At 41.1% G+C, this 12867-nt stretch overlaps 1 protein-coding gene across 1 annotated transcript in view; it reads left to right on the top strand.

The window, feature by feature from the left end:
* LOC104539921 (isoprenoid synthase domain-containing protein-like) overlaps window positions 1-615 on the top strand; it is a gene marked incomplete at its 5' end in the record, with an annotated part of 59995 nt that extends 59380 nt beyond the window's left edge. Inside the window, one exon of the mRNA XM_010183597.1 lies at window positions 511-615. Within this exon, the coding sequence (XP_010181899.1) occupies window positions 511-615 (105 nt within the window). The remainder of the gene's footprint in view (window positions 1-510) is intronic.
* Window positions 616-12867: the final 12252 nt, after the last annotated feature.

Genomic DNA, 12867 nt, shown 5'->3' with positions numbered 1-12867 from the left:
ATCAGCCTAAGCTACTGAAGTCCCAGTGCTTAAATGCCTTTGTGAGTTTAAGTAGTTTGTAGACTACAGATGGGATTCAGTCGGTGCTTAAAGTTATAGGTCTTTAACTATGCTACTCAATTAAATCCTCAATTTTGTTCTAATGTTTTCAAACCCAAAATTTGGGCTGCCTTTTAGATTTTAAAAATCAGTCAGGAAGAAATGGCACAACCAAGCTTCTGTTTTGGATAAATGACATTAATTCTAGCAGTTAAATGTATTCCTTTTTAAAAAATACTTTGGCTTTTTAAATCATCACAGAGATTGGAAAATGGATACTGCTATGAAATTGTGTTTCCTTAAAATGTAAGTTTTAGATGTTCTTCTTCTAATTGCAAATAAATGTTTTGTTGGTTTTTTTTTCAACAATCACATGGTAATTTTGCATACTTGAACATCAGTTTTGAATATTTGCTTTTTCCACTTCTGTTAACATATTTTTTCCCCTGCTCTTTTTTTTTATTTCCCCAGGAACATTTGCTGATTCAGGAGACGGTAAATTCTGCTGTTGCTCTTATCGTGGCATTAATAAAGGACAGAAACCCGGAGCTGATTGGACAGCTGTTGGTAGCATAAGACCATAAATCACGTGTTGCTTTTGGAAATGTTTCTTTTTCATCATCCATTCACCAAAGGTCTTGAATCATTTTACCCTTTGATTAAAACTCTGGATTTATGACATTTACTATTAAGATCTTCTAACAACATATTTTTGATACTTAAAATGCAAGTCTGATATTATGTATAAAGTGTAAAATGAAATACAAATTATTCTGATGTACACTGGGTACATACTGTGAGAAGGATACTGAAATATTTTGTAAGGTGCTGATCATTTTAAAAGGCACACAGAGCACACCAAAGCATTCATGCAGAATTATCTTTAACCGTGCACATGTGTTGTACTTTAGGACTGCATGAATGAAATTTGATTTAAGATAAAATAATCCTAAAACACAGATCTTCTTCTTTATATGAAATTATTGAAAAACTGCTGCTATCTCTATTAGTGAATGTAGAGTTCATTATACAGTGTAGCCTTCCTGCCACAAACAGAAACGCACATTGCAAGAAGTGTTTGATGGCTCTGGTCCTCGTCCTCCATGTAATGAAGGTAACCTTGGAGCAGTGAGGTGCTAAACCCCAACTTCGCCAGTTTTTTGGCTGTAGTGCTCCTTAGTGCTATGCTTCTGCCAGTACCACGTACCATTGTTTTGAAGCAGATCCCCTGAGTACTGTATTACAGTGTGTTTGCATGTGTGTGTACATATATGCAAGTACGTGTGTATGCATGCTGAAAGGAAGAGTTAAGACCAAAAAAAAGGTTTCACAACCCAATCTGTAGGTAATGGAGAAATAGGAAGATTCTGTTAGCTCATCTACAAGAATACAATTTTCATCTCTTGCTGGTTATCATATATATGTATGTATAAAATAGTAATGAAGAGAACTGAGTGTTATGAGTTCAAGTATAGGCTACATTGATATTCCAGTGTGGAAAGTTGGGACAGAAAGGTAAAAGGGTGAATGGTTATGTGGAGTATCTCCAAGTGTCACAACCACTAAGAGCAATGCAAGAGGAGAGTCCCTGAAAATCCCTGTCCCTCTCTGTGCATCAGACTCAGGAATTCCAGCTTTCCTGCAGCTTTTGAAAGGGCCCGGTTAATGTCTTACCTACTGCCATGACTGGAGTGAGGTCTTAGAGAAGTATCCCCACCAGAAGTGTCCCATGAGCCCTCATTCACTCTGTCCTGAACGAGGGCACTGTCAGTTCAACACATTTCACTCTGGACCCAGCATTCCTCCCATTACTCCTACCATGTTCCACTCCCTCTGGTGCTCAGACAAAACAGCGTAGCATGATCCAGGCTTGATCCCCTTCCCCTTCCTCCTTCCCTTCACCTGACTGTCCGTATCTCTGTTTTAAGTCCCTTTTAGAAGCTGACATTGATCTCAAACTTCCTTCCTTACCCGATAAAATAAAGAGTTGTTAGCTGACTGCTCTATAGCCAAAGCACACATTTTCTTCCACGCAGAACTCAGTCATCCTGAGACAACTAACAAAGTTCTTGTGCATCATCTGCTTTCTGCTTCACTTCTCTCTCCTCTCCCCTTTGATTAATAATTTGTCCTTTTCTGACATTGTACAACATAAGCATTCATATTAGCTCTGTGTATGGTTATACAATAGGCATATTTTATTCATATATATATTCATGCCTGTTCATATGCAGAGGACACAAATAAATGAGGAACTAAAGAATTTATTATTGGTATTCATAATTTAACAGGAGAGTTTTCACAAATCAGTTTTCTGAGTTCACTTTTACAGTAATGAATTTGATGAGGGAATCTGTCTCACAGCTTTTAAAAGACATGATGGAAGAAGTCTCTTTGTATTTTGACTGTATTTTGTGAGTCTTCTTTGCTTGAAGACTGAAATACAATCCATGGTGTGTTTTCCCCATGTAATAATAAGCAAGTGAATTTAGAAAATTCTTTGTTTTCCATCACTTTAATTTATCCATTGTGATACTGTCTTAGCATTGGATTGTGTGTAATTTATCATTTGCTTAAACAGAACCTTTTACTGTGTAGTGTTGTTTTACTTACCTCATTCTCTTAAAAGGATTTCAGTCCAATTAAAAATATTAATGCAATGAAAAACTGTAATGAAAAGTTATGTTATGGTTGTGTATGGACTTATTTTGAAAAAAGAACAGACAACGCATAACAAAACAAGTTTCAGGTCAGCAAACGTACTTAGTACTAATCTTAAATAGAAGAAGTACTAATCTTAAATGGAAAATAGTAAACTTTAATGTACTGTTAATACTTGCATTATGGATTATTTTATCTTTAATAATCTTAAAATAACCTACAAACACTGAAAAATCTATTTTGCTAGCAGCAAATACACCAACAACAGAACTACTAAAGCAGATCATGAAATACTAGAACTGCAATAAAAAGAATGAAAGAATCTCAACTGTGATTAATGCTATTGTGTATCCAAACCAAATTTAAACGGTCTTTTGGATGATTGTTAATACTTACAATGGGAATAAAGATATAAAATGAAATTAAGAAACTGGTTGATTGTTTTTTGTCTGTGCATAGCTTCTCACAAATAGCAATATAGATGAGAATCTTGGCAGCCTTTTGTACACACATGCTGTTTTGAATTTAACTAGTGAATTAGTCACCACCCATATTGCTTTGAACATTTGGACAGAGATAACACGGAGTAAATGAAAGCTCAGACTCTGCCAGCTTTGCTTACCTTACTCTTCAAGCACTCTCATTGGTATTCCTTGGATAGCGTTCATCAGAAAAGAGAATACAGAATACAGCCCTAGGAATGCTTCTCATAACTGCAAACTTGAGTGACTTAGAATTGTATCTTGAAACCAAGCCACTTCATGTGAAATCTGAAAATTCAATTACTTCATTTGTCTTAGATCAGTTATCAGAAGAATTTCTAGTTAAATCTTTTTTCTTGAGCTTTCCAGGCTACCTGCATGAAAAAGGTGGTTTAATGGTCCCCTAATAAAGGCTGAAAGAATGAAAATGATAGAAAATGGTGGAATTAGAACCAAAACCAATACCAAACAGAAAAGTAAAGCCAAACCAAAAAGCAAAGAGGAACAAAGTGAGATGTGACTCTATTGTAATCAGTGGCATAACTGTAGTTTACTTTAAAATACCACAATGCAGCTTTTAGCTCTTCTTGATAACTGATGTAAGCTGGAGAATAAAATGTAGTATTTCTGTGTGTCACCAGAGGCTCAGCATCTCCACAGTGTTGCTCTAGCTGCCATACAAGCAGAGGCTTCCAAAGACACGTAAGGTTCCCGACTACTGCTTGGCACTTCCCAAAGATTCAGCAGCTTCTCCTGGCTGTGGGTCACTCCACTAGAGAACGGTCATAGTTGGTTTGCTCTGGACACTTGCTACCAATCACGGGTTTTTGTTCAGGTTTAATTTCTGAAGAAAAGCACATTAAATTCCTGAAACACAAAAGCATTTATTATCTTATATCTCCCTCCTCTTATTCTGTAACTTTGATCTGCAAAATGCTAGTTGATCTCATCTAGCATCCACCAAGATATGCAGACAATGCGTCTTTCCCTTTTTTCCTGTTAAAGAAGGTTTTGGGGTTTGGGAATAAGGCTCATGAGCCAGGATTCTGGGCCTTTGACCTGGCCCAGTGTGACTGTTCTCATGACTGGGACATGTAAATGGCTGGGAGTTGCAAAAACTGTGTGTTAGGGCATGAATTGAGCACTTCAGAGTATTGGTAGTGCCCAACCTTATGTTTTTTAAGATTTCCGATTATTCTCTCTGGTGCGAATAACAGATGCGGTAGTCTTATTCCTGACTAACTGAAAAAAAGAGTAGTTAGTTATTGGGCTGATTAATTCAGGTGCATAGTTTATGAGATGGTAGATTTTTCTCTTTATGTAGGTAGTGAAAGAATGGTATTCAGAGGAATTTCCTCTTGTTTGTTTCAAAGATCACTTATTAAAACCACAACTAATTCTCACTGAAACAGGGAAAGCTGCTGAGACTTGTAAAAATAGGGCTCCCATTGGGAAAATATGTTATGAAATATTAAGATAGAAATAGATATCTTACCTATATCTTACAGAACTATATAATTGGGATCTGAAAAGTTCAACGATAACTACATTGTTTAAAGTCAATCTTGAAGAGCTGAATTCTGAGAAACTCAGAAACTGCTTTCATTATTCCTGCCCAACTCAACCAATCCAATCTTTTGCACCTGGTTTCGAACCATTTGTAATGGCACCCAGTTCAACGGCTCATGCCCTGCTCTGGGTGCCTCCAGTGAGATACCAAGGCAAAATAGCAACATGAGTTCAAATCTTTGTGTCACCAATACCTGCCCTTCCAACTTCAGACTGGAGAGTTTTTATGATGTCTGTCTCCCTTGGCCTGTTCCTCATCCCAGTTGTTCACCACAATTCAGTTCGTCTTGTGCTTCTGGCAAGCACCAAGGGAAGGAAGCAGTCTCTGACACTGCATTTTTTCCAGTGTAAGTCGATTTTGATTGACAAGGCTGTAAAGCACTTGTTGAATATACATTTTCCTTGGTTATTTCTTCCAGAAATACTCAGGCTTGAGATCTGAAAAGCACAATTTCAGTGCCTGTGCTAAGGAAACAGTCTCAACTGTGAATATACGTTTATGATAGAATATACTCGGCTTGCATACACCAACCTGAGGAGCAAAGTGGCCTTTCTTAACATATTTATTTCTAGGTTGACTTAAGTATGCTTTTCAATCTTTAGATTGAAATGGATCTTCTCCTTCATCCTGCATATGTTCGTGTCTCAGAAACTAAAATTATAATTCAGTTAAAATGCCACAACACTGAATTATAACACAGTTACAAAGATAAACGAGAGTGTAAAGAGACTTGGAAAAGCAAAAAGTGACGTGAATTTAAATAAGATGGAGAAGCAAGGAGGCAAGACAGAATATACCAGAGCTCCTCCAGATGGCAAAAACTGTAAGGAAAGCCCCTTGAATGGCGTGATCCACTAAGGGCTGCGGACAGGAAAGCCTTCCAGGCTCAGCAGCACCCGAGATGAGAGCTCAGTAAGGCATCTCCCTGTTCAACAGCCTTTTATTTAATAATCGCCTCCCTTGGAAAGGTATTTGTTGCAACTTCTGCATCTCATTCTTTTTTATTACTCTGCCTCCTTCCCTTTGTTTTCTTGCTTCAGACTGGCCCTGTCACTTCAGATGTCAAATTTCCTCTTCAGCCGTCCCTGTCTTCTCCCACACTCTTCTCCCATCCTTTCCCCTACTTCTGTTACTTGTTCTTTCTCTCCCCATTTGTCACTCTCTTTCCATTCCTCCCAGCCCACCATCGTTGAAGGAGACGATCCCCCCCGCTCCCTTCCCCTGCAAGCCAGGCCGTGGTCTGGCATCAGAAACCCTTCCTCGCTCCTGGATCAAGAACTGAGGCGTTTTGGGCTTTGGCACCTCTGCGCTGCTCACAGCTGGGACCGAGAACAGATGTCACTTCCGCTGCCAGCTGCAGGCAGATGAGCAGCAGCTGCCCGAAGGGACAGACCTCCTGCGCAGCAGCTGCTGGGCCGACACTGAATACCGCTTCTTAGCTGGAGTCAAGCTGCAAGCAGGGGAAATAATCTGCTGCAAGGTCAGGCCCCCCTTTTCCTCCCCTCTTCAGTAGTCAAACTTGGGTTTGTAAAGTCACCACCCAGTCAAGGAGCCAGATCTACAATTCTTATCAGAATCAGAATCACAGCAGTAGCAAACAGTGAAAGAAAAGAAAAGCATCCAAACTCAGGTACAGCTTGCAGTCCTGGTGACTGGAAAAAGTGTGTTTTCACTTACTAACCAGTGGCTTTGCCAGGAGTCGCTCAGAGACAAAAACCAAGGAACCCCACGACGCTGTGTTAAGCAGATCCTTTCCACAGCAGAGGCACAGCCTGACTGAAATCCCATTGAAGTCAATGGAACTGAAAGTTCCTTGCAGTGCACTCAAGAATGTGTGGCATCTCCTCCCTCCAGCCATCTTCAGCTAACTCACACATAACCATGCTGGTTATCCTGGGGGTGTATTATTATTATTACTATTATTATTATTGTGCTGCAGTTTTAAGTGTGTATTTATGCTTTGCTCAACTCCCTTGCTATTTGGTGGGGGAACATTATGGTCTTGATCAATGCCAGCTATGTTTTCAGAGTTTAGCTGCAACTCCAGCTTAAGCATCCATTGGCCTACGGTACATGGGGTGATGGGGCACTTCTAAACAGCAAATCAGAATTTTAAATCTCTCTTTGAAGACTGACCCTAAATGCAGTGACAGCACAGTAAACCTAAAAGGATGATTTTGTGCTTGGTCTAAGATAGTCTGCAGGGTTAGAAAAAGTCTTGGCCTCTTCACGGCACTGTGTTTTGTCCCTCTCCCCTGTACACCAGCACTGAGGGTTGTGCTGCTGGGTAGCAAGTCAGTTGAGGAAGCTGAAAAACTGTCATCTGGCTGGAAACTAACCCAGCAAGAAGTGATTACCTTCCACCAGAGCCACCGGGTGGGATGACTTTGAGGGATGGGGTACATCACGATCCCTTTTACAAAGGGATGTGCCGAGGGGCAGGTAGGGCTGCAGCAATACAGGCATAGATCAGCCTGAACTGCCCTCAGCTGCACCCTTGGGGCACTAGTTTTTTAACTTTGCGGTCTTGGGTCCTGTGTATGTTGAGGGCAAGGTGAATATCTGTTATTCTAACACCGTTGTGCCCCTTCTGCAGAGAAGGGCATGCGTGTAGGTGGAGCACGGGAGGGTCAGACGCAGAATGTGGCTCCTCCGTTTGGCTGTCATGTGCAGGCTTCGTAAGCAGCCAAGTAAGCCCCGGCTGTGTGTTGTGACATGCAAGCTTCTCTGAAAATGATACATCTGAAAACGCTCAGAGGTGAACTGCATTCCAGACCGGCAGGTCAGGATAAGGAAAGGAAGGAAACAAGGTGTCTCTCACCCCTTTGGGAGTGGCTGCTAGCAGCAGATCAAAGGAGGACTCTCATGATGGATATTTCAAGAAAAGCTGCAAAATGCCTTGAATGCACAGCACAAAAGGTGTATTACTTCTCCTTTCCTTGTTGGTTTTTTTCTTCTTCTTTTTCTTTAAAGCAATTTGCTTCACTGACTTCAGTGTTTAATCCTGCTTTTCACTGTGCACCTTTATGTTGGCAGTGCCACGGAAACTGAAGGTGCAGGATTTGTCCAAAGCCTTGCAGCAGCAGAGCGTGGTTACTCACAGTGTAAGAGCGGGCATTATAGTGGCAGCAATGCACCCTCTGGTGGTGTCCACCAATATTATATCAAAAATCTTCCCTAACTAAAGGCAAACGCTGCCTATGGTAGAGGAAGAGCCAGTATTTTCCTCTCCACCTTCACTGATTCCCAGCAGTGACGTCCTGGGCTACTGAGATCGACTGAAAAACCACTGAGCATGGTAGACTCTGCAGCCTTCAGCCTCACGCCAGCCCTCAGGACTACAAAGTGAATAACAAAGATGTGACCAGCTTAAAAAGGAGGCTGGAAAACACACTTAGCATGTGGGTTAATGGAAAAATGGGGATTCGTGCTACTCGGGCTGTGTGGGTGGAGGATGGCAAAGCGTTTGTTATCAGCTGGGACGGCTCCTGCCAATGTGTACCTGCCTCAGGCTGGATTCCTGGTAGTGGTTTTTGCAGACATTTCTCATTCCTCTGAAGACACAGGCTGAGTAAGATCTGTTTCAGATTTCCAGAAAACCCTAAAACACAGCCCCAAATGGGCAAGTTCTGGACAATTCTGTGTTCAAATTAAGAATCTTCAACTGCTTTTTTTTGAATGATAAATTATGCTTCAGTGAAAATCTCAACTCTTAGGTTTTTTTTCACTCTTAAGACAAATTTGATTAAAACCTTATTAGCATCAGAAAAGTTTTAGAAAATCGCTGCATTGCACTATGCTGGATGTGGTCAGTGATTCTAGCGAGCATTAATGAACAGCTGTGGGTTTTCAAAGTGGCATTAAGGTAAATATCAGCCCATCCTACATTAGCAGCCTTGTATACAATTTTTTTAAAAAAGTGATTTTGAGTGCAAAGTAAAATGGAAAATAAAATCTCAGTGAGAAGTGACATCCATTAGATTCAGTGAGGATAACAGAATTATTTCTAGTCCATGATTATCATAAAGAAATATCCTCTGGAATAAATCTGATAATTTATGTTTTTTAGGTTTGTGTTTTTCCCCAAGAAAGCAATCAGATGGATCCTCAGATGATCTTTCAGGACTAAAATGCAACATTGTAAATAGTGAGGAAGAACTCAAACTTGGAGAAAGTTATGTTGGAAGGAATAACGCCTTGTAAGTTAAACACTGTGCTGTTCAGTAGCTCTTTCATGCCCTCTGCAGTTAAAATGGTGTTTTGTGTCTGTGCAGTCAAATTGTATTTTTCCAGGTTATGGAATGTAGTACCTAGGGTTAATGAAAAAAAATAGAGCGGTAAATACTGTTGGAAATTTTTTGGGGTTGCCTGTAGGCTAGGTTGTGGCTTTTATTACTCACTCACATATTGCCAAGCATTACAGCAAAGCAGATGATCCTGTGCTTTCCCAATGGTACTGCTTAGAGCAAGAGTTAAGAGCCCAGAGGTAAACAAAGGAGCATTCCTCCATGAGATGGTTGCATGCATGCAGTGAAACCAAGTGTGCACCAGCAAACATTGCTACGCAGGTTTGTATTTGCATGCATTTTTGCTGTCAGGTAGAAGTTATGTACAGGTGATCCTATGAACTACTTTAAAACAATAATGAGTTTCATAATTACATGTAACTTTCTTTTGCATCACTTGCAGAGACTGCTTATCACATTTAAGCATAGAAACTTATGAAATTATTCATCCTAGTCAAAAACAGTTATGAAAACAGGTGAGAAAAAGTGTCTTACTTCAATTGTACCTTGAATACATTCAACTAATTTCAAATAAGTGTCTAACTTCTGGACATGTAAAATCATATATATATAGTGGATCACACCACTTCTGGTTACATTTTAAGACAAATGTGCAAGAGTGCATTAAAAAATTTCATTGAATGAAAGAAGAAATGGTCACTCAGATGAAAATAAGGATTGTAAATAGCTTTCTTGAGGGTCCTACTCTGGCAAAGCATTTTAGCATATATGTAAAAAAAGCATGCAATATTCATTATCCATTGAGATGGCTCATGTGCATGAAAATAAAGGTTATATCAAAAGGTTGTCTGAGGAATACTTTATTTCTACAGTGCCAGAGTAGGTTAGTCCTGAAGTACGAAAGAAAAGGACTCTTGAGGAGGAATGAACAAGTATGATCTAACTAGGCCAAAGAGTTAACAACAGCAGCAGCAGTAATAATAATAATAATCATAGTAAAAATAATTAGAGGAAGCAAATAAGTCAGCAGTGCTGAGAGGATGATCTGCTGTTTAAAACATCAAAGATGTGTTAATGTTTTGCCTACCAATGACATTTTTGAAGAGTGACTGCTGGTTACTGATTCTGGCATGGGCTGTCAGCATGGACTAGAACAAGTTAGTCCTTGCCTTTGCCCTCAGGTTCTCTGCATATGTTTGTGTAACTGGAACAATAACACCTCCTGTAAGCTCTCTGAGCTACAGCTGTCACTGTTGTGTATGTTCATTGGTGAGTAAAACGCTTGAACTCAGATGCTGCTCTACCTTAAGTATTTTCTGAAGAACCTTATATATCACTATAAATTGAATGCATTACTTTGGGTTTCTGATCTTGACTGAGACATTGATGCACCAGCCACTTTTGAAACAGTGCCTCTTCTCCTGGGAACTTCATAGCCCCAAATAAACAACACGAGGAGGGAGGCTGGACATAGACACCAGAAAGAGACTGGAGAAAGCCAAGAACCCAGTGGTTGCTTGACGAAAGACAAGGTACCAGGATGGTGAGGTCCATGCTAGGTCACAGGGACTCCTCAGACCCTCACTGTACAGACTGGAGAGTGAGAAGAGATGAGCGCTGGTCCCACTCAGGGAAAGATGAGTGCTGGCAGATTAGTAAACATCTCCATGCTTTAGCATCTCCCTCTGTGCAATATGAATAATGGCTACTTCACAGCAGTATTTGTTACAGTGATTGTACTCATAGTTATGAAGTCCTTTGTAAATTGAAAACCGTAAAAGCTTAAAAATACTCTCTTGCGAAATTTATTACTGCTGATACTTTAGAGAGAAAACCGCTCTGCGTACCAGGAAACCCTTGATTAACCAGTTGAACCATGGAAATATCTCTTTGCCTGCATACTTTTTTCAGTGGCTCCAGAGATAATAGATGGTATTACTCATGTACCTGAAATACAGACAAGGACCTTGGACCACAGAATTTATCAGTGTATTAAAATTATCCAGCCATGTTTCTCATTTGGCTCATTTGATTTTGTGCAACAGATTTACAAATGCTCATCCCTGTTTACGTTCTGCATCAGCAATATGAACTGAACTGAAATCCCTCTGGGAGAGATCTGGGATTGTCACTCATACCAATTGCTATGCTAAGAACTGTGGGTTTTTGAAAGCATTTAATAAAGGAAATTGGACTTTGAACTTCTGTGTTTGGTGTGAGGGGAGTAAGGCCTGGCAGGGTTACACCCTGACAGGGTTTCACCTGGAGCATGCAACCTCCAAAATGGAGGCTCCGGCCTGCTGGAGGCCTGCTTGCTCCCTGCCTGAGCAGGGGCATGGGCTCCCCCTGGCTCTCTGCCTGGCAACCATTTCCATGCCAAGCCTCCTTCTTGATCCCCACACAGGCTACACTGCAGGTGCATTACACCCATGACCCGATTCTGTCTCTGTCTCAGCCCATCCCCATCCCCAGCGAGGTGCCGTAGCCCGGCCTAGCAGACCCCTGGTTGGAAGGGTAGCTGAGCTCATGATCGTACTCCCCCAAATGACTCTCAGGGGGAAAATGGTCCCCACACCCCTCTTCACCACTGCCTGCTTTCTGCTCTGGGGGTGTGGCTGACATTTGTTAGGATGAGGAGAGGAAAACCCTTTGGAGTCTTCCACCTGAACTAATTTTTGCAAAGAAAATGTAGTGTCTACAAAGTTGAAATGATCCATGGAACCAAATTGGAATATTTCAGGATTTTTAGCTGACTTAAAACACCTGGGCTTAAATCAACTTGCCAAAGCCACTTTCTTGCATTTCTTTATTGCTACATGGACCTCAGAGGAGAGTGACTCAGACCCTCATCCTCAGTCTCATGGCTGTCCCCTGAAGAATGCCATTTTCCACAACAGAGCACAGACTTTCCTCTAAGCAAGCTCTGACCAACATATGGATGTCAGACAACTCTGTGAAAGAAGTTCACCCAGGAAGACTACTCCGTAGGAAAAATGTGGCAAATATTCCTCCCATAAGGTAATACGCTGTTACAGGGAAATGCAGTTTAATACCAGTTTAAGACAAAGCATTTAAAACCAGCTGCATTTAGATGCTGAAGTACTGAGTGATGGTTAAACAGATGTTTCAAAGTTTTCATTTTCTCTATTTATACCAAGAAAAAAAAACCAAATGTCACTTTTGGGCTTTGATTTAGGTTGAAGATTTTTAAATGTCAGAATTCATGGAAGGTTTAAAAGGAACCTCTCTGTGTCCCTCATTTCTCACCACAGAGCAGTAAACAAGGTGACATGATGGAGAAGTGTGCTCGGGGGCAGCAGTGCAAGGGCAGGAGGAGGGGCTTTACCCCAAGTGCCAGGTCCTGCACTTGGGTCACAACAACCCCGTGCAATGCTGTGGGCTTGGGAATAAGTGGCTGGAAAGCTGCTTGGTGGCAAAGGACCTGGGATTATTGGTCGACAGCTGACTGAATATGATCCAGCAGTGTGCACAGGTAGCCAAGAAGGCCAATACCATCCTGGCTTGTATCAGAAGTAAGTGTGGCCAGCAGGACCAGAGAAGTGATCTGTCCACTGTACTTGGCACTGGTAGGGCCACACTTTGAATACTGTGTTCAGTTTTGGGCCCCTCACTACAAGAAGGATGTTGCAGCACAGGAGTATGTCCAGAGAAGGGAAATAAAGCTGGTGAAGGGTTTAGAGCACAAGTCTTATGAGGAACAGCTGAGGGAGCTGGTGTTGCTTAGTCTGGAGGAAAGGAGGCTGAGGGGAGACCTTATCATACTCTACAAATACCTGAAAGGAGGTTGTAGCGAGGTGAGGGTCAGCCTCTTCTCCCAAGTAACAAGTGATAGTACAAGGGGAAATGG

Source organism: Mesitornis unicolor, unplaced genomic scaffold, assembly GCF_000695765.1.
Source record: "Mesitornis unicolor isolate BGI_N332 unplaced genomic scaffold, ASM69576v1 scaffold5834, whole genome shotgun sequence".
NCBI lineage: Eukaryota > Metazoa > Chordata > Aves > Mesitornithiformes > Mesitornithidae > Mesitornis > Mesitornis unicolor.
Note: the sequence above shows the minus strand (reverse complement) of the source record. Positions and strands in the feature narration are given on the sequence as shown.